General features: G+C 45.5%; 1 protein-coding gene across 2 annotated transcripts in view; it reads left to right on the top strand.

Moving 5' to 3' along the window:
* LOC308109049 (cytosolic 10-formyltetrahydrofolate dehydrogenase-like) overlaps positions 1-25396 on the top strand; it is a 116552-nt gene that overhangs the window by 10021 nt on the left and 81135 nt on the right. For both annotated transcript variants that reach the window (XM_080462395.1, XM_080462396.1), the window contains exons 5-6: positions 5728-5829; positions 21646-21735. In XM_080462395.1, the coding sequence (XP_080318521.1) occupies positions 5728-5829; positions 21646-21735 (192 nt within the window). The remainder of the gene's footprint in view (positions 1-5727; positions 5830-21645; positions 21736-25396) is intronic.

Here is a 25396-nt window from a genome sequence, read left to right as displayed (position 1 = left end):
ACTTTTAACTCTGCGCCAGAAACAAAACATGCATGAAAATGCAAGAAAAAGGCCCTAACCACTTCACAAACCCAACTGACTTTGCTTAACAGTGCTATAACGTGTTCTTTGAAAACTAAGCTCTGAAAGAAACAAAGTTACAGTTGGACAACTAAAAAGACAATTCTGGATAAGTCATGCAGGCATTGTGACAATACTGGTTTTAAAACAGCCTCACACGGGCGGCTTTTTTTGTGCTGCCCTCGGGGCACCATTAGCAGTGCAGTCTCCCTATCGCCACGGTAACTCTGCTTTCAGCTGAGTGCAACCATGCCTCCATTTTGGCTGTTTGAAATCACATCAGAGCTGCCATCTTGGATGAGGATCCCAACTCATCCATCATCCGGTGGACGTTCGAGGTCATTACACCGACTCACCCTCATCACTCCAGACTACACACAGACACACACACACTATTTTTATACATAGAGTTTGCTGTTTAGTAGATTAGATCTCCGTGTTAGATGACGTTTGATACTTAAATGTGTTGATGTGATGTCCTTGTGCATTGAGCCTACCAGATGAACCAGTTCTTTACAGAGCTGATGGTCTTGTGCCAACTCTGCATTCTCCACAGCAACTCCATGTTGTTGGAGGTCGCCCGTAATGACGCCAAGCCATCGGGTGCAGGGTTTGCCCCGTGGTCGTCTTAAATCTGCGGCCCTTGGGTCAAACTGGAGAATGGCTCTCATCGGATGGTCCGAAGGAAGGCGAAGGACATGGCCGAACCAGCGGGTGCGACGTTGTGCAGCCAGGCGGGATGCTCTGGGCTGGCACGTGCAGGCTCTAAGCACTTCGTTGGGAAACCCACTGGAGCCACCTGATGTTCTCGATGGTTCTGAGAGCCCTGCTATCAAAGCCATTGATTCTTGCAGCCAGAGTCTTGTTTAAGGGCCAAGTCTCAGAGCGATAAGGCAGGATGGAGAGAACTGCAGAGTTGTAAATCTGGAGCTTCGTCTTGCGTGAGATGGTCTGGTGCCGCCAGAGTGGTTTCCAGAGAGATTGCAGAGCGATGCAGCTAGGGCTCTTCTGCGGATAATCTCTGGTTTTAGGTCCCTGTCACTATGGACCCCAGATACACAAAATTATTGACAGGCTCCACAATGTCATTACCAAGCCATAGGGGAGGTGGATCCGGGTCATCACTGATATACATGAACTTGGTTTTCGTCCAACTCACTTGGAGGCCAAGCTTCTTCATTGTATATGCCCAGAGCGTCTCGTAGTGGACTGGGATGTGCTGAGCAGAATGGTGTCATCATCATACTCCAGGTCAGTCGGGTGGTAGCTGCCGAAGGACACTCCGGGGACCTGCTTACAGACCCTGAACATCAGATGGTCAATGATGCAATTGAAGAGGTCGGGAGCAGCCACGCAGCCCAGGCGAACGCCACTGGAGATGGAAAATCAGTCCGAGTCTCTGCCGTTAATACGAACACAGCTCTGTGCATTGCTGTTAAGCAGCTTGAACAGGGCAACGATCTTAGATGGTGCTCCAAGGACCTGTAGAATACTCCACAGTGAAGCATGGAAGATGGTGTCAAAGGCAGCCTTCAGATCTATGAACCTGATGTAGAGATGTGGTCTTGACGGAAATCATAGGTCTTCTCTATCAGCAGACGAACAGCGGAGATGTGGTCTGTTGTGGAGCAGTTGGGCATGAAGCCAGCCTGCTGGGGACGGCGGCTGCTTCCGATGGCTGGGAGAGCAGGAGTGAGCAAGATCCTAGTAAAGAGCTTGCCGGAGATGGAAAGAAGGGTATTGTGCCTGTCACCCTTATGTTTCCAGAAGGGTAGGATAACTCCTTTGGTCCAGTCGCTCGGAAGCCTCTCTGTCTCCCACACCTGATTGAATATGTGGGTGAGCCACTCGATGATGCTATCACCGCCTGATTTTCGCATCTCAGTAGTTATTGCACAGATGCGGGGGCTTTCCTGTTGTTTCTTCAGGACAGCAGCCCTAGTAGGTCTAAATACACAACACGCGCACTGTTGTAAAGTGGTATCAGGTGTCGTGGTTTCGATGGCAGCTTTATGAGTACGAGTATGACTACTCATGCCTGGTATCGAACCGATACCCGATACTGGTATCGGTATTGGTGCATCCCTAATTTATACAGGTGCAGTCCGAGGAGCAGCAGCACAACAGTGACATTTCTGTTTTCCTCTTGCAGCTGAACGGCTGTAGCAAGAATGACTCAGTGAACAAGTTTAATGAACATGATGACTCGTGAGTCACCGTTCAGTAAAGTGACTCGCGGGTTTTGAACGGTTCGTTCAAACTCGCACGTCACGAGTGCGTCTGTGTCAGTTTGGAGGAGAACGGAGGAGTGGCAGGGTTCTGTTTAATAATAAAGTGGCTTTACAGACAAGAAACTCGTCCTGCGGTATGCTACAATAGTAATGGACAGTGACTTGGAGAAGTAAATTTAATCAGATTACTGGTTTGGAAATAGTAATGCGGGAGATTACTAAGGTTATAACAGAGTAACACGTTACTAATTAAAGAGTTACCAGCATCACTGGTTACAGCAAAGGCGTTAATGGCATTTTTTGTGTAGCTTGCATGCTTTTCTCATCAGGATAAATGTTTCTGAGAACGAAGCCACTTACTGACTAGAATAATGCAAAAACAAATTGTTTTCATACACATGTCAAGTGAGCAGCATACATATGTCTTCTAGAAATCCTGACCACATTTGCAAAGTTTGGATGAAAACAAATGCTGGTGTTTAATTTAAATTTTTAATTTAAATTAACAGGTAGGCTAATCAAAAACAAAATGTTATGACCTACAGTGGGGCAAAAAATTATTTAGTCAGCCACCAATTGTGCAAGTTCTCCCACATAAAAAGATGAGAGAGGCCTATAATTTTCATCATAGGTAGACTTCAACTATGAGAGACAGAATGAGGGGAAAGAATCCAGGAAATCACATTTTAGGATTTTTAATGAATTAATTGGTAAATTCCTCGGTAAAATAAGTATTTGGTCACCTCCAAACAAGCAAGATTTCTGGCTCTCACAGACCTGTAACTTCTTCTTTAAGAGGCTCCTCTGTCCTCAACTCATTACCTGTAATAATGGCACATGTTTGAAATGGTTATCAGTATAAAAGACACCTGTCCACAACCTCAAACAGTCAGATGCCAAACTTCATTATGGCCAAGACCAAAGAGCTGTCAAAGGACACCAGAAACAAAATTGTAGACCTGCACCAGGCTGGGAAGCCTCAATCTGCAATAGGTAAGCAGCTTAGTGTGAAGAAATCCACTGTAGGACCATTTATTAGAAAATGGAAGACATACAAGACCACTGATAATCTCCCTCGATCTGGGGCTCCATGAAAGATCTCACCCCGTGGGGTCAAAATGATCCCACAGGGAGCAAAAATCCTAGAACCACACGGGGGGACCTAGTGAATGACCTGCAGAGAGCTGAGACCAAAGTAACAAAGGCTACCATCAGTATCACACTACACTGCCAGGGACTCACATCCTGCAGTGCCAGACGTGTCCCCCTGCTTAGCCAGGACATGTCCAGGCCCATCTGAAGTTTGCTAGAGAACATTTAGATGATCCAGAAGAGGATTGGGAGAATGTCAGATGAAACCAAAACAGAACTTTTTGATAAAAACTCAACTTGTCATGTTTGGAGGAGAAAGAATGCTGAGTTGCATCCAAAGAACGCCATACCGACTGTGAAGCACGAGGGGTGAAACATCATGCTTTGGGGCTGTTTTTCTGCAAAGGGATCAGGATGACTGATCTGTGTAAAGGAAAGAATGAATGGGGCCATGTATCGTGAGAGTTTGAGTGAAAATCTCTTTCCATCAGCGAGGGCGTTGAAGATGAAACGTGGCTGGGTCTTTCAGCATGACAATTGTAGGGCTGAAGATTCCATTGAACTCCTCCAAGCATTTTCTCTGAGGAGAAACACCAGGATCAATGAACAGGCCATAAAACAGCGCCAACGCCTGCCTCCACCTGGTGGACGTTTGTGGTCATCCCACCCATCACCCTCATCACTCCAGACCACACACACACACACACACACACACACACACACACACACACACACACACACACACACACACACACACACACACACACGCACACACACGCACGCACACACACACACACACACACACACACACACACACACACACACACACACACACACACACACACACACACACACACACACACACACACACACACACACACACACACACACTCTTTGTACATAGTGTTTGCTGTTTAATAGATTAGATCTCCGTGTTAGATGTCGTTTGCTACTTGAATGTGTTGATTTATGAATTATTTATGGATTAATACACTCTTGTTAATAAACAAATGTTAGCTGATTTGAATGCTTCTTGGTGATTAATGTGTATTTATTATTGACATTCACTGGTTTGTAACAGTCTGTACTCGCATCTCACACCTTCCATTCTACTTTAGATTGTTTTGTTTTACGCAGAAATATTAACTAACTTAAATAAACCTTTTACAAACACGACTGATATTTTGGTATTAGCTATTTCCAGTGTATCTGGTGGTGCCCCCCTTTTTATTATTAATACATAAATAACAAATTTATGCAAATTAAAAAAATTTCATTAATAAATAATTTTGGATAAGTTATTAACTTTTAAGTAATTACTCGATTACTTTAGGAGTTGTTAATGAGTAAATTACCATTTACTTCCATTAACGATTTCAATTTTTCATAAATTACTTCCAGTGATTTGTTACTTTCAGTAATCTATTACTGAAAGTAATTTAATGCTAATAACCAACCTTGAATCCCAACACAATGATCCCAAATACACTGCCCGGGCAACGAAGGAGTGGCTTCATAAGAAGCATTTCAAGGTCCTGGAGAGGCCTAGCCAGTCTCTAGATCTCAACCCCATAGAAAATCTGTGGAGGGAGTTGAAAGTCAGTATTGCCCAGTGACAGCCTCAAAACATCCCTGCTCAAGAGGAGATCTGCATGGAGGAATGGACCAAAATACCAGCAACAGCGTGTGAAAACCTTGTGAAGACCTACAGAAAACGTTTGACCCCTATCATTGCCAACAAAGGGTATATCACAAAGTATTGAGATTAACATTTGTTATTGACCACATACTTATTTTCCACCATAATATGAAAATAAATTCTTTAAAAATCACAAAATGTGATTTTCTGGATTTTTGTTTTTCTCATTTTGTCTCTCATAGTTGAGGTACACCTATGATGAAAATTACAAACTTCTCTCATCTTTTTAAGTGGGAGAACATGCACAATTGGTGACTGACTAAATACTTTTTTGCCCGACTATACATGTCGCGGGGTTCAAATGCATGAAATTCCCACATCCAGTTCATGTTCACGTGACAGTTACAGTGCTCGGAGCAGAGCATTGTGGCTTGTTTGGCTTTATTGTGGCTTGTTTACGAATCGCGTGAGCTGCTGCTCATGGCAGGCCGCACATTTGGGGAGGGGGGGGATTTGGCGTACTATGAAATAGAATCCTGGTGGCGCCACTGCACACACACCCACACGCACACATACATATACATATACACAGGCAGAACCACAGCCTGCCCTGGTCAGACCCTGCGGGCCCCCTAGCCCACAGCGCTACCAGACACCCAAGCGATGAATATTGTTCCCGACTCTAACTGTGGGTTGTGGTTTTAGGTGGAAGCAGTAAGGCTGATTGCAGAGGGGAAGGCCCCAAAGATCATACAGCCTGAAGATGGAGCCACATATGAGTGCATCCAGAAGAAGGACAACGCCAAGGTAACATTCAAATCCAACCCACACCTCAACTGCAACTTTTACATCACAGAGACATAAAAAGTCAATAAGTATAATTTTTTGATAAATGGTAGTGAAGACAAAAGCATCTGAGAGCAACATAAATTCAATTACAATCCAAAAAATTTAAAAGTTAACAAAATGAGTGTCATTAAAAACTGCTGAAATTAAAAAAAAAATTAAAAAGTATAAACATAATACATCAAATGGTGAATGTCAGACATTTTATGAAATTTTAAAAATGTATGACGCATAAGAAGTTTTACTAGTTTCGGTGAAGCCTTGCTGCAATATGCGCAGATGAACCAGATGAACCAGATGAACCAGGAGCACTAATGTTAGATTATCACATCCGAGAATCGATATGATCCACATGTTTTTACAGTGGTTTGCAAAAGTCTTCATCCCCGCTGAGTCAATACTTTGTAGATCCTCCTGCGGTCACAGCTTGAAGTCTTCTGGTGACTGTCTCTTTCAGCTTTGATCATTAACAGACTAACATTTTCACCCATTCTTCTTCACAAAACAGTTCAATCTCAGGCAGACTAGATGGAGAGCGTCTAGCAGGACTTGAAAATTACTGTTCACCAAGATTTTCAGTTGGAAGAAGCTCTGGATTGTGACTGGTCCATTCTGACACATGAATCCATTTTGAGCTGAACCTTTCCACACTGGCTTTGCTGATTTGGTCGGTGTCCTGCTGGAAAGACTTTTCACACTCTGTATTTTTCTCCATACATCTTCAGTCAACTCTGAGCAGCCTCCCTGTAGCATGATGCTGCCTCCACCATGTTCCACAGTGGGAATGGAGTGTTCACAGTGACATGCAGTGCTAGTTTTCATCCACACATGGCATTTTGCACCCTTTCCAAAAAGTTCAGTTTGGTTCTCCTCTGACCAGAGCTTCTTCCTCCATGTTTGCTGTGTCTCGAACATGGCTTGTGGCAAACTGCAAACAGGTCTTCTGGCTTTGTTTCAACAATGGCTTTCTCCTTGTCACTCTTCTATAAAAACTCGATTTGTGGACTTAAGATTGATGGACATCCAGTGGACAGATTGTCTCCCCTGAGCTGTGGATCTCTGCAGCTTCTCCACTGTAGAGACAATATTGATATATTATAACAGCAAGGTGGTGGGTGGCAGGCATAAAAGTTGAAGGTGAGTTCTCGAAAAGAAAAGAAAAACTCAATTCTACTCCCATAGGTGAGAGTGACAGTAATATGAGGAGTGCATTTATTCCTCAGAGTTTACTGGACAAATCTAAGATTACCAGGAGTATAGAACTAACAACATCACAAATACTGTACATGTGTATTATTGACATTACTTTAGCATTCTCACTTATTATTCATGGTCTTTACTATTGTTGCAGTTCTAATATTTATCTGGGACTGTGGTGTTTGTGTGTGTGTGTGTGTGTGTGTGTGTGTGTGTGTGTGTGTGTGTGTGTGTGTGTGTGTAGTTAGTAACTGTTATGTGTGGTCAGTTAGACAAGGCAAGGCAAATTTGTTTGAGTACCATTCAAACACAGAGCAATTCACAGTGCTTTACAAAGAAATAAAAGAGACTTAAAAAATACACACAACAATACACAAAAGCTTAACAAAGAACTATATTAATAAAATAAATAGATTAAAGCTTTAAAAGAAATTAAAGAAATACATTAAAACAAATAATGAAGCTTTACCATTATCATAATCTAGCCAGAGGACATTCAGGAGGTGAACCTCCTGTGCTATGACCTTTACCCTTTCTGTGTCTGCAGTCAAAGTGGAAGACAGACGTCTCTGCTCCCATTCTTTCGAAGGGGTAGAAGGAAAATAAAACCCTGTAACTAATACTTGGAATTTTGTTTCTTTAGTAAGTGCAAAGGGTAAATCTGCCTAAATTCTTTCGTTCGGTGCAAAGGGCAAAACCCATTATAATTGTCACAAGAGTGAATATCTAAATTTGTAATAAACTCTCTTGCCATAGTCAGTCAGTGGTTGTGGTCAGTTCAGAGAATTTAAAAACAGCATAAAAAGCAGGATAAATAAGGTAAATTTCATAAAGTTCTGAGTCCGGAATTAAACCCAGATTTCTGGCCTGATTTGATGTCCTGGGTGACGTGGAGATGAGCACTAACCTTTAACCTTTCTTCTTTTGGGCCAAAATCAACTGCCAACTACTAATTACAGTTAGTAGAGCCAGGAAGTGATAGCAGGGTCCCGGAACAGCTGACCGTTGACATACAGTCTATCCACAATGATGACAGCTAGTGATGAACGAAGCATTCAAAACCCGCGAGTCACTTTACCGAATGGTGACTCACGAGTCATCACATTCATTAACTCGTTCACCGAGTCATTCTTGCAACAGCCATCCAGCTGCAGAGAGGAAAACTGAAATGTCATTGTTGTGCTGCTGCTTCTCTATCAACCGCACTTTCTGTGCTGAGACGTCGCGAGGCGGAACGGGTTGTCTGACTGAAAAAGTTGTGGATGGTACGGAAAGAAACCTCGACCACCGGCTATGATTTTCCGCTATCCCTCTGTTGAGGTACCTAGCACCGAGGAACGGGTCTGTGAGCAGGTGCAACAACACAGCCGTCTGCTGATTGGTAGTGATGATTGCCACTCTCAACTTCCCGCATTATTTAAATAGTTCATCGGCCGTCAATGCTGCTGTTTACATGTGCTTTGCACTTACTGGTTGTTTTGTTAACTTGGTTTATTGAAACATCGGCGCGCAACACAAAACCACGGTCTTTCAACAAGGTGCAGACGCTCCTCTCAGTAACAGGAGGGGAGGAGATTCAGCAGGAGATGGACGCTGCTGTTCACAATGGGAAATTTAAGCTGTGTCACAGAGAACAACTTGGACGGCCGCAGAATTGTGGCCCTGTAAAACTGCTGCAGCCGGCCGCTTCCGTGTTCTTCACTCGACGCGTCCCCGAGTCGTTCACAACCCTGCCTACATTTTAATCGTACTTTCTGTGGTGTGACCGTGTGACCCAGTTGGGCCTAGGTGTGCTTTAGAATAGAATAGAATAGAATAGAATAGAATAGAATGCCTTTTATTGTCACTTGTACTAGGTACAGTGAGATTAAAAACAACTCCAGTGACAGTGCAGCAGTTAAAAAGAGCAGAATATAGTGTGAAAAGGAGGGTGGGGGGTGTAGGGGGTAAGGTGCACGGTCCAGACCTGTCAACAGTACACAGTGAATTTACAGGAAATAAATAAAAAACTAGAAAAATGATATTGCACATTATGGGGTAATCTGTAAAGTCAGTGCATGTGAGAGTTCACAGTGGTTATGGCTTTGGGGAAAAAACAGTTTTTGAATCTGTTTGTTTTTGATCTCATGACCCTGTAGCGCCTTCCCGAGGGCAGCAGGTCCAACAGGTCAGAGCCAGGGTGGGAGCTGTCCTTGATAATATTCTTAGCTCTGCTGAGGCAGCGGGAGGTGTAAATGTCCATCAGGGAGGGGAGAGAGCAGCCGATGATCCTCTGTGCTGCCTTTACCACTCTCTGGAGCCTCTCCCTGTCTGCAACGGTGCAGCTGCTGTACCATACTGTAATACAGTAAGTCAGCAGGCTCTCAATAGATGAGCGGTAGAAGGTCAGCAGCAGGTTGGAGTCCAGGTTGTACTTCTTGAGAACTCTCAGGAAGTGCAGCCACTGCTGAGCCTTCTTGGTGATTGCAGTGATGTTCTCTGTCCAGGAGATGTTGTTGGAGATGAGGACGCCAAGAAACCGGAAGGAGTGGACCCTCTCCACACACTCGCCGTTGATTTAGAGGGGGGCTGGGTCGGTGCTGTGTTTCCTGAAGTCGAAGATGATCTCTTTAGTTTTCTTGGTGTTCAGAGCAAGGTTGTTCTCTGAGCACCAGTGTGCCAGCTTCCGGACCTCCTCTCTGTAGGCTGCCTCGTCCCCCTTCGAGATGAGTCCGACCACCGTAGTGTCGTCTGCGAACTTCACTATGAGGTTGTTGTTGTGGGTCGGACTGCAGTCGTGTAGGTGTAGAGGCAGTACAGGAGAGCGCTCAGCACACAGCCTTGTGGGGAGCCGGTACTCAGCGTGCGGGTGGAGGAGAGGTGGGGGCCGAGTCTCACTGTCTGGGGCCGGTTGGAGAGAAAGTCCTTAATCCAAGCACATGTGAGGGGGGGGAGGCCAAGAGTGTCCAGTTTTGTAATGAGGATGTCCGGTATTATTGTATTAAAGGCAGAACTGTAGTCAACAAAGAGCATCCTGACGTAGCTCTGCTGTTGCTCCAGATGGTGCAGAGCATGGTGGAGAGCTGCAGTGATGGCGTCTTGAGTGGATCTGTTTGCCCGGTATGCGAACTGGTAGGGGTCGAGATCTTTGGGGAGATGGTCCTTAAGTGCTGTAGAACTACCCTCTCGAAGCACTTCATGATTACCGGGCTGAGGGCCACCGGACGGTAGTCATTCAGGGTGGTGATGGGAGACTTCTTCGGCACCGGGATTATTGTGGCTGATTTGAGGCAGGACGGGATGACTGCCTGGGCCAGGGAGAGGTTGAAGATCCTGGTGAAGGTGGTGGTGAGCTGGTTGGCGCATGCTCTGAGCACCTTGCCAGGAACTCTGTCTGGGCCCGCAGCTTTCCTGGGGTTCACTGCCAGGAGCACCCGCCTGACATCATGCTCCTGTACAGTCAGTGGAGTGGTGGGGGAGCCTGGTGGGGGTGGAGGCAGGGCTGGAACAGATGAGTGCTGCTGTGGTGTCTCGAAGCGAGCAAAGAATCTATTTAGCTCTTCTGCTAGCAGCGCACTCGGGTCTGCTCTTGTTACATCACAGCCTCTGAAGTTGGTGATGTGATGTATGCCCCGCCACACCTCTCGTGGATTGTTGCTGTACAGGTGGGACTCTATTCTCATCCTGTGGTCCGCTTTAGCTTTTTTGATTCCTTTCTTCAGGTCAGCTCGAGCAGCCCTGTACAGAGCTCTGTCACCTGACCTGAAGGCAGCGTCGCGGGCCCTGAGGAGTGAGCGGACCTGGGTGGTCATCCAGGGTTTGTGGTTTGGGAAAACCCGGATGGTTTTGTCGACAGTCACATTCCCGATGCAGAACTTGATGTAGTCCAGTACCGTTCCTGTGTAAGTCTCCAGTTCCTGATGTTCAAATAAGTCCCAGTCTGTTCGGCTGAAGCAGTCCTGTAGGTCTGAAAGTGTATTTTCAGGCCAGGTTGTAACTGTCTTACAACCTGTCTTTTTGTCTGTCTCTGCGTCTGAGGGGGGTGTAGGCTGGAGAGAGCAGGAGGGAAAGATGGTCTGACTGTCCGAGGTGGGGGAGGGGTGTGGTTCTGTATGCGTGCTTGATGTTGGTGTAAACATGATCCAGAGTGTTCTCTCCCCCAGTAGAACACTTGACATGTTGATAAAACTTCGGCAGTACAGTCTTCAAGTTGGCCTTATTAAAGTCCCCTGCAATAATGTGAACACCATCCGGGTGGACCCGCTGCTGTTCGTTTATGGTGTTCAGCAGGAGAGAGAGCGCTGTGTTTACGTTGGCGTCGGGTGGGATGTAAACAGTCGTGACGATCACTACAGTGATCTCTCGGTAGAAAAAAAGGCCGGCATCTTACAGACATGTACTCGAGGTCTGGGGAACAGTGCTGGTCTATGATTGTCCCGTTGTTACACCAGTTATCATGCTTGTACATACAGAGACCCCCTCCTCTGCTCTTACCGGAGTCCACAGTCCTGTCCCAGCGGAGCAAAGTGCGACCTGCTAGCTGCATGCTAGTATCGGGGATCCCCGGGTGAAGCCAAGTTTCAGTGATCACCAGAACACAGCAGTCCCGAACATAGCGATTTCCAGCGAGTTGTAGTTCCAGGTCGTCCACTTTATGTACCAGGGATCTGGCATTGCAGAAAAAAAAGGCTCGGTAGAGGTGGCTTGTGTGGATGTTTCTTTAGCCGAAGCATAACACCGGACCTGCAGCCCTGTTTCTGCTTCCTCTCCCTTCGCCGTCTCCCAGACCCGATAATAATCCACGGAGAGCCCGGTGGTCTCGCTATATCCTCTGGGATGTTGTGCTTGTGGTGAAAGTCGCTGGAGACCGATATCTGGCGATGGAAGCCGGTATCCAAAAGTGTCTGGCGGGTGTACCGAATGTTCGCCGAGCCGGTAGTGCACGCATACGTAAGAAAGAAGTAAAAAAACAACAGAGAATAGCACTGAGGAGGAGAGCCGCTAGCCGCCGCAACCGTGCGCGCCGCCATACCGTGGCCTCCCGCTCCATCACCTACTGCGTCGTGGAACAGCGGCTTAACTGCACCTGTATAAATATATCACATTACCCACTTTAGTCACCCTGTGGTAAAAGCAGCCGTGCTGCTACTGCTAATAGTTACTAGAAGCAGCTATTAGCGCTAGTAGCCACGTCACTTGTGCTAACAGCTGTGCCACTAGTACTAATAGCTGCTTTTAGTAGCTGGTGGCCGCGCCGCTAGCGCTAGTAGCTGCACCGCTAGTAGCCACGCCGCTCGTACTGATAGATGCTAAAAGCAGCTACTAGCACTAGTAGTCGCGCTGCTAGTGCTAATAGCTGCTACTGCTAATAGCTGCTACTGGCTCCTTAAGCTCATATGAGGTGTTCAGTGCGCACACTCGACTCAGCTCGCTTCAGTGGTTCAGCTCGATACTTGCTTAAAACTTGAAAAAGTCATTCATCTCCTCTGAATCGGTCAGTACGTATAGATGCTCAGTGAGCTGTTCCGCTAACCTCGCCTGAGCCCTCCGCCCCTCCGTTACCAGAAAGTCTGCAGCAGTGCTTCGCTCAGAAAGTTTCTGAATGACGGCAGAGGAAAAAACACATTGTTTGTTTCGCAAAGCTTGTAGAAAAAAGTACATGAATAAATGCATGAAATAATACATAATAAATATTAATACTAGTAAAACTATTTTTGAAATTTTTAAGAACAAAATCTGAATTTTGGAGGAAAAAAATGAAACTTTAAAATCTTGTTTATACACAAATATATACAGTATATTTGCCATTCTGGATACCTGGTATTTACTTTATGTTTAATGATTTATTTAACTTAGCTCCTTCATGTAGAATAAACAGTTCAGTAAAAACTAGTGTTTACTTATTATTTCCCTCACAAGTGTTTCAGCATCTTCCTATTGATATATGATACGCTGTGCTTCCTGAGCAATTCAGCTGAGCGTCCAGGTCCAGGAGATGGTGGAAATAGTGCGCATGTGCAACTGACTCAAAAGATTCAGATTCAGACACCCAGTTCACTTGGATGAACGATTCAAACATCCTTGAGTCAGTTTAAGGAGTCGGGTTTCTCATCACTAATGACTAAACGTTTTCTTTGCGAACAAAGTTCCGGCGGTCGCCGCCATTTTGATCCGAAGTACCGTCACAGCACCACTGTTGGTGGGAGGCAGGAGTACATGATCTGCAGCACGACAGTACTGCTCCAGAATTTAAACCCTGCCAGTGTGGTACCAAGATGGTGGCTTACACGCTGCATGATGACGTTCTTTGGATGTGAGCACCGACATATTTGTTTGTGGTCGCCGCCATTATTGCACACGGTCAGTGCCAAACCACTCTCAAGATTTAAACCCCACCAGTGCAGTATCAAATTATGGCGGCCTATGGGCGCCGACATACTTGTTTGTGGTGACCGCCAAGACTGACTGAAAAAAGACCAAGTCAATCATCATCATTTATATTTGTTATAGCTTTCTGTTCACTGTACTGTGTTGATTTCACAGTAGCATTTACCTTTATACGTCTCTTAACTTATTATATTCTTAGCTTGTATTTATGTACCTCAAATATTTCTTGCATATTGTATATTTTTAGCGTGTTAAATTCTTTTTCAAATGTGGGTGTGAAGAGAAATGCAATTCCAGTTCTCTATATCTGTGGCACAGATGGACATAAACATTGAACTTTATTGACAAACATCTAAATGATTCATTGCAGCATGTTATACATTTGATATTAAATTTCTCTCATAACAATTAATAGTTTTCTCATGTGGATGCACTGATAGAAATGGTTTCATCCCAGATAGATGCTTCCTATTGAGACGCCTTATTATAATAAGTTGTTTATTAGTCACATTTTAGTGATCTCAGATGAATAGTAATGTATTTTTACACATAAAGACACATAGTTCCTTTCAAAAAGTAGCTCAACATTGGCTAAAAATCACGCCGGTGAAAGAAAAAAAAAGTTGCGGAGTCCTTCATAGAAAAGACGCTCGGAGTGGAAAAACATTGTGCACATATATGAACGCGATGGGAGGAAACAGGGATGGAAACTCAGCACAGATGAATTCCGAGACACTGTCCAGCACCTGGTTGCACACGACTAAATAGAATGAGAAATAGTCTGTTTTCCCTCAGGGGGGAAAGAAGTCAGAGAAAAAAGCCAGTTCCCGATGTCTGATGCAAACCTTCACAGAAAAGACAAAAAAAACGTTTTACGTTTTATATATGTTTATAGAAACATTGGCTATTTCTCTTACAAATAGCTAATATTAACTTTGATAGCTATATATATTTATATAGCATCTATCTGGGATGAAACCGATAAAAACCCAGCAGCAAGCACATTGTATTCATTAATACAGTATGATACAATTACTAGTGCGGGTCAATGTCAGCACAGTAGTCTCTTAACGCACCAAAAGTTACTGGAGCAAATTTTCACAAGGCAAGAAATTAACTAAATAAACCAACACGGAATGAAAACAGAAAGAGCAACTTAAACTTTCATTGCTTCTAACATAACTACATAACTACTCCTACTGTCATTAACACTGATTTAACTACTGCTTCTTAGGAGTGCAGGCTGATAGTTTCTACATAGACAAGAAGGCAAATCTTTACCTTATCAGAAGACAATCCTCGACTTTGTTGAGATACGAAAGACACTTAAAATGAAACGATAAATGTGGGTTGAACTTGTGTCTTTTCCGGCGAATGACTTCCGCCTTGCTCATTTCTGGCGAGTGGGTTTTGCTACGTCACTTCCTGTAGGCGCTTTCCTCGCGTCACTTCCAGTGCGTCAGCCTCAGATTTGCGCCATTTCACAATGGTGGCAACCACAAACGAGTATGGCAGAGCCATAACACCGCCACTTGCATCGACGGGTGACGATTTTGACGTCACGAGTACCTCGTGTACTCGCGGACACTGGTTGCATGAAGGCACCTTAACCCGGCTCACGGCACAGCAACAGCTGTTCTCGGTCGCGCTTTCACTTTTCCATTCTGTCGTTGTGCGTCATAGTTCGACCCCTGCTGCGCTCAGGATGCGTCTCAGCCAATCTCCTTGGGCTGGTCTCAGGTTTCCAGACCATGGGTGTGGCGGAGTTGGTGGATCCCCCTGGTGGTGAGCTGCAGGGATGCAGCTTCCGAGGTGGGGTTCACGTGACCAATGGTGAATTTTTCCAGTGGTGACCACATGTTTCTTTGTTCTTAAAGAAACATGTGGCGCCGCCAGGTTCCCCTTCTCTAAAATGTGCGTATGCAAGGCTCAAAGTTGGCGAAGCGGAACGCACATTCAATTCAATTCAATTCAATTTTATTTGTAAAGCACTAAATCACATCAACAAACATCTCAAAGCACTCTTACAATGATAGAGTACAACAGAACCCAACTAAACCCTTCCAAAGCAAGCAGATGTAACAAGCAACAGTGGCCAGGAAAAACTCCCTCGCATGGAGAAAAGTTCATAAGAACTCCCTCTTCAGGAAGAAACCGTGGGGCGGACCCTAGACTCTGGAAGGGCGGCCATCCGCCTTGACTGGTTGGGGGGAGAAGTACATGGGATAGGACAGGGAGAGAGAGGAATAGAAGAGGGAGAGAGAGAGTGGCAGACAGGCGAGATAAGTACAAATACTAAGAAAAGTCTATGATGAGCGTTCGTCTGATGATGAACCAATCCTAGTCTGGAGTTTTAAGGGGCATGCCGTTGCGGTGGGGTCCCGGTGCTGTGGTGGGGTCGAGTAGTAGGACCGTTGTAACTCCACTCTGTGAGTCTTGGGTCTGATCCCCTGGATCCTGCTCCCCTCCTGTCAGGGAAAAAAACAGATGGCGGCAGTATCTGGTGGCTACAGTAATGTTGTTACACAGAGAGAAAGAAAGAAAGACAAGAAACAGAAGCTCCAAATGTAGAGTTACTCCCTTTAACGGGAGAGAGAAAATCCCCTCAGCAGTCTAGGCCTTTAGCAGCTCAACTTAGTGCTCCTATTTTATTCCTAATGATAAGCTTTATCAAAGAGGAAGGTTTTTAGTCTACTCTTAAATAAACTAATGGTGTCGGCCCTTCGGACCGAGGCTGGTAGTTGATTCCAGAGTAACAGAGCCATATGGCTGAAACTCCTGCCTCCTTTTTTAGTTTTATGGACTTTAGGGATTACCAACAGTCCTGCATCCTCAGAGCGAAGGAGGGTGATACACTTCTAGAAGTTTCTCGATATAGGACGGAGCCTGGTGATGAAGAGTTTTATATGTGATCAGAAGGATCTTGAATTCTATTCTAGATTTAATTGGAAGCCAGTGTAAGGATGCTAAGACTGGGGAGATGTGCTCTCTTCTTCCAGTTCTGGTTAGTAAACGTTCAACAGCGTTCTGCACTAGCTGTAAGATCCTAACAGAGGAGTTTAGAAATCCTGACATTAGGGAGTTACAATAATGTAATCTTGAAGTCACAAAGGCATGAATAATTTTTTCTGCATCTTTGAAGGACAAGAAGTTTCTAATTTTTGCAATATTCCTTAGATGGAAGAAGGCTGTCCTGGAGACATGTTTAACATGGGAAATAAAGGACAGATCCTGCTCAAAAATAACACCCAGGTTCCTAATATCACTGTTAGAAGTTAAGGTAATACTATCTAAGGTAATCAAACTATCTGAAAAATTATCCCTGAGCTTTTTAGGACCTACAATTATAACCTCAGTCTTGCATGTGTTGAGCATTAAGAGGTTGATAAACATCCAGGACTTAACGTCCCTGAGGCAGGACTCTAATTTAACAAGTTGGTCGGCCTGATTGGCTTTAATTGATAAATATAGCTGAGTATCATCTGCATAACAATGAAAGTTAATGTTGTGTTTCCTAATAATATTTCTGAGTGGTAACATATAGAGATTAAACAATATCGGTCCAAGGACGGAGCCTTGTGGTACTCCACACAGGACCCGTTCATGTATTGAAGATTTGTTATTTACATGACCAAATTGAAACCGGTCAGATAAATATGATTTAAACCAGTTTAAGGCTAAGTTTTTAATGCCGACGGCATCTTCTAATCTCCTTAAAAGTATATTATGATCGACAGTATCAAATGTGGCACTAAGGTCCAGAAGAACTAAAACAGATAGAAGACCTCTATCTGAGGCCATTAGAAGGTCATTAGTAACTTTTAGCAGTGCAGTCTCTGTACTGTGGTTCATTCTGAAGCCGGACTGAAAGTCCTCTAACAGATTATTCTCGTGCAGATAATCGTTGAGTTGTTTAGCGACTACTTTCTCCAGCACCTTTGACAGGAAAGGAAGGTTGGAGATCGGCCTGTAGTTTGAGAGAAGGCTTGTGTCTAAGTTTGGCTTCTTAATGAGAGGTTTAATAACTGCTAGTTTAAAGGATTGTGGCACATCGCCTATTGTTAGAGACTGGTTAATAATTGCGAGTATAGAATTATTTATTAGTGGCAGTGCCTCTTTCAGAATGCTAGTAGGAATTGGGTCCAACAGGCTAGTAGTTGGTTTAGCAGAAGAAATAAGGGAATTTAGTTTGGCTAGTTGTATTTGCTGAAAGCATTCCAGATGACTGTTAGGTTTAACCAGTTCCTCTGTTATGGGGCTAATGGACGGTAGGGTTTGATGGATGTTATCCCTAAGCGTTGTAATTTTATTTTGAAAGAACTTCATGAAGTCCTCACTACATATATTGATAGGAATGGTGGGCTCAACGCAATTTTGGTTCTTGGTCAGTTTGGCTACAGTACTGAAAAGAAACCGAGGGTTGTTTTTGTTTTCCTCTATTAAGGATGAGTAGTTATTAGTTCTACTTCTACTCAGAGCTTTCTTATAAGTTTTGAAGCTATCCTTCCAGGCTATATAATCTATGTCTCTTTTTGTTGAACGCCAAGTTCTTTCTTATCTACGGGAGCGTTGTTTAAGCTCGCGGGTTGATGAGTTAAACCATGGGGATGACTTTTCCTGTTTTTTCATTTTCATTTTTTGAGGAGCTATGTCATCTAGCGTTGTTTTTAGCATATCTGTCAGACTGTTTGTTAGGTATTCAATGTCTGAGCTAGCAACAGTATATGGGTCAGGAAGATTCACTACTGATTCTATAGCATTGGGAATTTTTTCCTTGAATTTAGTTACTATGTTATCAGAGAGAGACCTGGTTAACACGGCTTTAGCCGGAGGGTTATAACTATTTAGAACAAAGTCAAAGGTTATTAAGACGTGATCTGACAGGAAATCATTGTGAGGAGAGATGGTCAGATGCTCTATATTCAAACCATAAGTTAGAATAAGGTCTAGGGTGTGGAGATGTTTATGGGTAGGCCCGTCTACTACCTGAGAGAAACCTAGAGAGTCAAGTGTAGATCTAAAGCTGGCACTGAAACTATCATTTTCTACATCAACATGAACATTGAAGTCTCCTACCATGATAACCTTATCTTTAGTCAGGGCTAGATCTGACAAAAATTCTGAAAATTCAGTTAAAAAAGTTGAATAAGGTCCAGGAGGACGATAAATGATTACAAATTCTACAGAATTTACTATTTTATTTGACGGGTGTCGCATCGTCATGCTCAGACTCTCAAAAAAACTAAAGTTGGATTTTGGGTTAATATTAATTAGTAACAGAGTTATAGATGGCTGCCACGCCGCCTCCTCCACTACTTTCACCAGCTATTTGAGTGTTAATATGACTTGGAGGGGAGGCTTCATTTAGACTAACATACTCATCTTCACGTAGCCAGGTTTCTGTTAATCCAAAGAGATCAATGTTGTGTTCGGTTATCAGATCATTGACTAGAAGAGCTTTGGATGATAAAGATCTAATGTTTAGGAAACCACATTTAATTTTTTTGTCTTGATTTTGTCTAGTTTCACACTTGATACGGATTAAGTTTTTGCAGTCATTAGAAGTTGTTTTCCTAGGTTTAGATAGTTTTATACTTGTGGTGGTCTGAGGGATAGACACAGTCTCTATGGGATGTTTAACTAAGTTAGCTATGGTTGGTGACTGCCGAGAGGGAAACTCAGAGAGGCGTGTAGGACGGCGACTCTGTTGCCTGGTCCCCACTGTGGTACGTCAGGATGGAGGAGCTAATCTTTTAACTATGTTTCTAGATAAGAGGTATGCTCCATCCAACGTGGGATGGATGCCGTCCCTCCTAATGAGACCAGGCTTGCCCCAGAAGGACTTCCAATTATTAATGAAGCCTACCGAGTTACTGGGACACCACCCTGACAGCCAGCGGTTAAAAGATGACGTGCGGCTAAACATCTCGTCACTGATGAGGTTTGGGAGGGGGCCAGAGAAAACCACTTCGTCTGAAATGGTCCGCGCGTATGTGCACACTGACTCTACGTTAGCTTTGAGGACCTCAGACTTCTTCAGGCGAATGTCGTTTCCACCGCAGTGGATTACAATCCGTTTAAATCTCCGTTTACTCTTGGTCATTAGCTTTAACTAAGACTCTATGTCGCCTGCTCTGGCCCCAGGAAGGCAGCTAACTGTGACCGCTGGTTGTCCTAGGTTAACGTGTCTCACTATAGAGGAGCCAATAACCAGCGTGTCCTTCTCAACCAGCGTGCTGCTGAGTGGGGCAAACATATTGGAGACACTGACGGAGGCCTGTGGGGTATAGCGGGGGTGTCCGGTTGACATCTTGCTGCTACGTTTACCCCTGGCAGTCACCCAACCGCCCTGTTCCCCCGGCTGCTCGGGGGCCACTGAGGGGGGGCTAGAGTTAGCAGCTACCTGCGCTGCTAAGCTAGAACGCTCCGCTCCAGCTAAACCTGGCGGCCTACTACTAGCTACAGGGCTAGCCCTAAGCTCGACAGAGAGGAGACGTTCCTCAAGCTGACTCAGCCTCGCCTCAAGTGGTACAATAAAGCTACACTTTTCACAGGTCCCTGTGTCAGTAACTGAGGTTGAGGTGTAGCTAAACATCTGACATTTGGAGCAGGAAAAAATAGGAGGAGAGGAGGGGGAAGCCATGGCTAAACAGGTGCTGATAGGAGCTAAAACAGAACACAAACAGAGAGAAACTGGAAGGCAATCACCTTTTCAGTTTAGGGATCCGGTTCTTTCTGTCCAGTAGTTGGTTTTAGCCGCTCACCTGCTCTGAGCACCGCTCAGCTGCTCTTAGCACCACTCACCTGCTCCGAGCACCTGCTCACCTGCTCCGAGCACCGCTCACCTGCTCCGAGCACCGCTCACCTGCTCTCACATTCTCCCGCGAAGTTTATATTTTTAGATCAAAAACTGTGTGGGAAGTGGCGTACGCATCTTTCAGGACCAGTTTTGTGTGCAAGCAACCTTTATAAATGAGCCCTGATTGCTTCCCAACTTAAAGGAAGTCTTAGCACATGTTTACATCTTAATAATAATGTGTGTTGGGGGAGTGAAGGCATTGGTAACAATGATTCAAAAGGCATCAATGATGGTCTTTTGACCTCTGTTATTGTTAGTGATATCTTGTTTTGTCTCATAAAGAATGATGTGTAATTTTGCGGTCTTTGTTCAAGGATGTGCCAGCACTTTTGGAACCTCTGCTCTACTTTTGGTGTGCCTCACTGGAGGAAGCAGGTGGATTCTCTAAACAATTTCAGCCTTTAAGAAGGCGCTGTCTGACTTCAGAGTTAGTCAAACTCCGGGACAATCATGCAAAAGTTGTACTGTGACATTGTCTCTTCTTGCAAGAATAATGTATGAAATTGTCTTAAACTTTTTCAAATTGCTCCCAGTCTGATTCCTGTGTATTCCGTCTCCCTGAGGTTCTTTACTAGGAAAATTCTCCTGACAGTTATAGCTGCTGAAATCGTCAACAGCCCAGACTTTAGCAAAGAGGGCTCACTTCAACTTCACACTAAATAAGGTTGACTCAGCTCACCAAAAATCATTCTGTACAAAAAGTCAAATGACATTTGCTGAAGGAGAAAGACAACTTGTACTGTTCAACTTTCATTATCCAGAAGAGAGAGTATTCAGTGTCTTGCTCAAAGACACGGACATATGGACAGGGAAAGATGGGGATTGAACCTGCAATTATCCAACTACTGTTAAAGACGAGCTGCTCCAATCACTGATCCATAGTTTACACACTTTAACTGAAGAAACCTGCCTGACCTGATTCTACTGTGGTGAAATGTAGAGCTGTTAAAAACAGCAGTATGTGTTTCCCAGACAAAAATAAGGGAAATTTATTCCACATATATGTACCAGATATGCTTTCACAGAGCTTCTTGGGCAGCGCACCAACTACGTGAAAGAGACATTTTTACCTCAGAGCTAGATATAGGGTTTTTGAGAAATGTAGCATTGGTTGTTGTTCCGCCCTGGTTGAGCCAAGGCAGTACACCAGCAGACAAAACCCTGAATACAGCCCAAAGTCACATGTGTGGATTTCACAATCAACAGTTGTCAAAGATATGTTGAAAATGCTCTGTGCCCATAAACATGTTTAACATAAAAATGTGGGTTGTTTGGAACTTTGTTGTTCATTGAAACACAATTTATTTTTTAATTTTAAACAGTGGTTATGAACAAACACTTTGGTCTCTCCACAGATTGACTGGAACCAATCTGCTGAAGCTCTTCACAACTGGATCAGAGGAAATGACAAAGTTCCTGGAGCCTGGGCCGAGATCAACGGACAGGTGGAACACTGATTCAGAAATACTACGCCACAATTATTGGGTTTTGCTTACCTCCCATGGGTGCACCACTATGTTAGGAACACTGGATGTGCATTGACCAGTTTGGCTATTGATAATGACTAAAAATTATGAAGGATCGTTATTACGTATTAACAAATTTCTGTATCTGATATTCATCAGATAAAGTTTAAAATGATAGCCAATTTGTTTATATCAGTCAAATAAAATATACTAGACTTTTAAATTGGAATTTAAATTAATAGTTTCAATTTAATAGTAAAGCCTGACAAATTTCAGAGTCCTTGACACAGAAGAGACGACATTTCATTCACCTTTGAGCACACTAATGAAACAGCATGTATGATTCCACAAATTATATTTATGCACAAGAATGCAAAACAAAAAAACACAGAACTGACTATAAACAACTTGGTGTGGGTGTATATATATGCATGTGTTGGTGTGTGTGTGTGAGTGTGTAAGACAGATAGAGGTAGAGAGAACGTGAGACATGTGATGGGACTACAAACAAAATGGTGGCTCACATAAAAACTACATTCAGAATGGTGGTTATCAGAGAAGCAAGATGGCCGACCTTGACTGTGTGTTCGCAGAACAAATAGCATAGAAAACCTGGTTTAACACTCTTGATTCTCATGTCTCAAAATTCTTGTGGAAAAATAAACCATCACATATAAGTTTAAAAACACTACAGAACACCAAGGACCAAGGTGGCTTAGAACTCCCAAATTTTTATAATTATTATCTGGCCAATAAACTACTTTATGTTGTAAAATGGATCAATCAGAAACCCTTAGATGAAGGCTGGCTAGACGTTGAAAAAACATTCTGTGAAGATCTCCAAGTCAGAGATCTTCCCTTCTTCAGTCATGTCATTAAAAAGCACAGCTGCTTTAAAAGCATCAATATAAACACATCTCTGACAGCTTGGTGGGAATTTCTTAAAATGAATGGATCTTCACTCATTCCCTGCAAACTCACACCCATCTGGAACAATCCCGACATCGTGCAAAGAAAGAAACCAATAAACTTCCCAAGATGGCAAAATAAAGGAATAAGACACTTAGAACAACTTATCTCCAATAACTCTTTTATTCCATTTAATGAGCTAATAGAAGCATATGGCATCAGTCAAAACAACTATCTGGAATATCTTCAGCTTAAGTCAATAATACAAACTAAGTTAAAACTAGAACAGATTAACCTGAACTTACCTCAGACAGTGACAAATCTCCTGAAGATCTCAGCACCTAAACCTCTTTCTAAAATTATCTCAATCCTGTCAGGTTCAAATATCTCAATATCCCTTCCCACCTTCAAATGGGAAGAAGATCTCAACATCAACGTTTTGGTCAGAAATCTGTACAAATACATTCAAAATGAGCAAAAACCCCAATATACAGCTCATACAATACAAGGTCCTTCACAGAGTTCATTACACAGGACAAAGGATGTTCAAGATGGGGCTCACTCCCACTAACATATGTTCAAACTGCACAGGTGAACTCCCCGATACCTATTTACACGCACTTTGGCTGTGTACGCCAGTCCAAACGTTCTGGCAAAAGATTTGTGAAGATTTATCGTTATGCCTGGGCCACCCTATTCCAGTCTCACCTTCACTTTGCTTGTTAGGAGATCTCACAGAAATTAAAAGAGAAAAAAATGAGTCCTGCATGCTCCTGGTTTCCCTAAGCGTAGCAAAAAAGGCGATTCCATGAACTGGAAATCCAAAAGTAATCTGAATATAAAGTTATTTAAAAACTTACTTCTAGACCACATCACATTGGAGAGAATGTCTGCTGGTAGGAAAAATCATTTGACACAATTTGAGTCCACATGGTCTCCAATAATTAAATACACCATGTAGCCCTGTGGGGGGGTAGTGGCTCCACCCCGGGGCTCTGGGGACCGTCAGTGGTTGGGGCGTCGTGGCTTTGGTGGTTGGTGGCTCTGTGGGCTCGGGGGGGTCCTGGCGTCTATGCTGGGGGGCTGCGGCCTGGCCTGGGGAGTCCTGGGCGGGGGTGTGGGGGGGGGCTCTGCTCTGGGCCGGGGTTGGGCCCGCTGGGGTGTGGTGGGGGGGCTGGGCGTCGGGCCCCGGCTGGGCTGTCGGCTGGCGGGGGGTTGGGGGCGGGTCGTCCGGGCCCTGGGGGTGCGGGGCCTCCCCCTTTCCGATGGGGGTGCCCTGCTGCCGCGCTCCGGGTCTGCCTCGTTCCCGGATTGGGGGGAGCGGGGGACGGGGGGGCTCCGGGTTCTGGATGGACGGTTGACTGAGAGTGACCTCCAGGGCCTGGTGTGTGTGTGTGTGTGTGTGTGTGGGTTGGGGGGTGGGGCTGTGTGGGTGTGGGCGAATGAGGGGGGGGTGCCCTGGCCACTGGCCTCCGGCTGGGCTCGCACTGGGCCCTGCGGGTCTCGGACTCTGCTGTCTGGCCGTTGGGTGGGGTGGGGGCTCCCTGCCCGGGTCCCCTTACGGCGCCTTGTTGGGGGGGGGTGGCTCCCCGGGTCCTAGGCCGGCCACTCGGGGGTGGGGTGGGGCAGCGCGGGGGGTCCAGCTGTCCCCCTCCCTCAGAACCCTCCCTGCCTTACCTCACCTTATATTACTCCACAATAGGGAACAGTGGGGCGGTGCCTAGGTGGGGGGTCCGGGCTACTTAACTGCGGTCTGGGTCCTCCCCCGACTTTGCACCACCCACAATTTTAACCACACTTAGTCACACAGGGTCTTGAGGGGGTAAGCCGCTTTCGGGGTTCTGCCGCTTGTCAGCGGTAGAACGCCCGGGCCCCGCTACCCCCCAATTTTAAACCGCACCATAGACACACACATTGCATCCACCTTTTCAAAACACAAAGACACACCCTTACATACATCCAACACACATATAGGTCAGGGGAAGGGCGGGAGACGTGGCTCCTCCCAGCACCTCCCGCTGGGGTCCCGCCCCGGCCCGGGGTGAGTGCGGCTGGAATGCGGGGGGTGCGCTCCCTCGGGCATGGTGCTCGTGGGGGGGCTGGGGTGCGGTGCTCCTTCTCCATTTGCTGTTGGATTGGTGGAGGTTGGGATACTGCGGTGGCCGGGTGGGGGCCCGGGCAGCGGCCGGGGTGGGCGAGAGTCATCACTCCCCCCCCGTCCCGTGTGTGTGTGTGTGTGTCTGCGTCAGGGGTGGGTGTCTGTGGGGGGTGGGTCAGGGGTTGGGTTCTTCAAGGAAGATCGGGGGGGAGGATCATGGGGCGGGTGGGATATGAGGCTCCTGGGGGTGTAGAGTTGACTGTCCTCTGACCGGGGCCTGCGCCGGCCTTCGCTTTCCTGGGTCTGGGTGCGGGGCTGGTCCGGGGCGCGGCGGCTGGGGCCGTCTCTGCCTTGCCGGGTTGGGGGGGCTCTCGGCCCGCTCGGCCCGGGGGCCCTGCTCCGGCCTTTTCTCGGCTTGGCGGCTTGGGTCGGGGCCTGGGGCCCTGTGCCCTTTATCCTTCTCTTGTGGGCCCCTCTTGCCTGGGGGGGATTCCTCTCTGCATTCTCCGTCTGGTGCTTTTTGGGCGGGGGCGTGGCTCTCTGGGGTGGTTCGCTGGGGTCTCCCCGGGCCTGGGGGGCTTCCGTCTGCCGGGGTGGCGGTGTCCGGGCCCGATAGCCTCGGACCCCGGGGTG

This window comes from Lipophrys pholis, assembly GCF_963383615.2.
Source record: "Lipophrys pholis genome assembly, chromosome: 4".
NCBI classification, from domain to species: domain Eukaryota; kingdom Metazoa; phylum Chordata; class Actinopteri; order Blenniiformes; family Blenniidae; genus Lipophrys; species Lipophrys pholis.
Note: the sequence above shows the minus strand (reverse complement) of the source record. Positions and strands in the feature narration are given on the sequence as shown.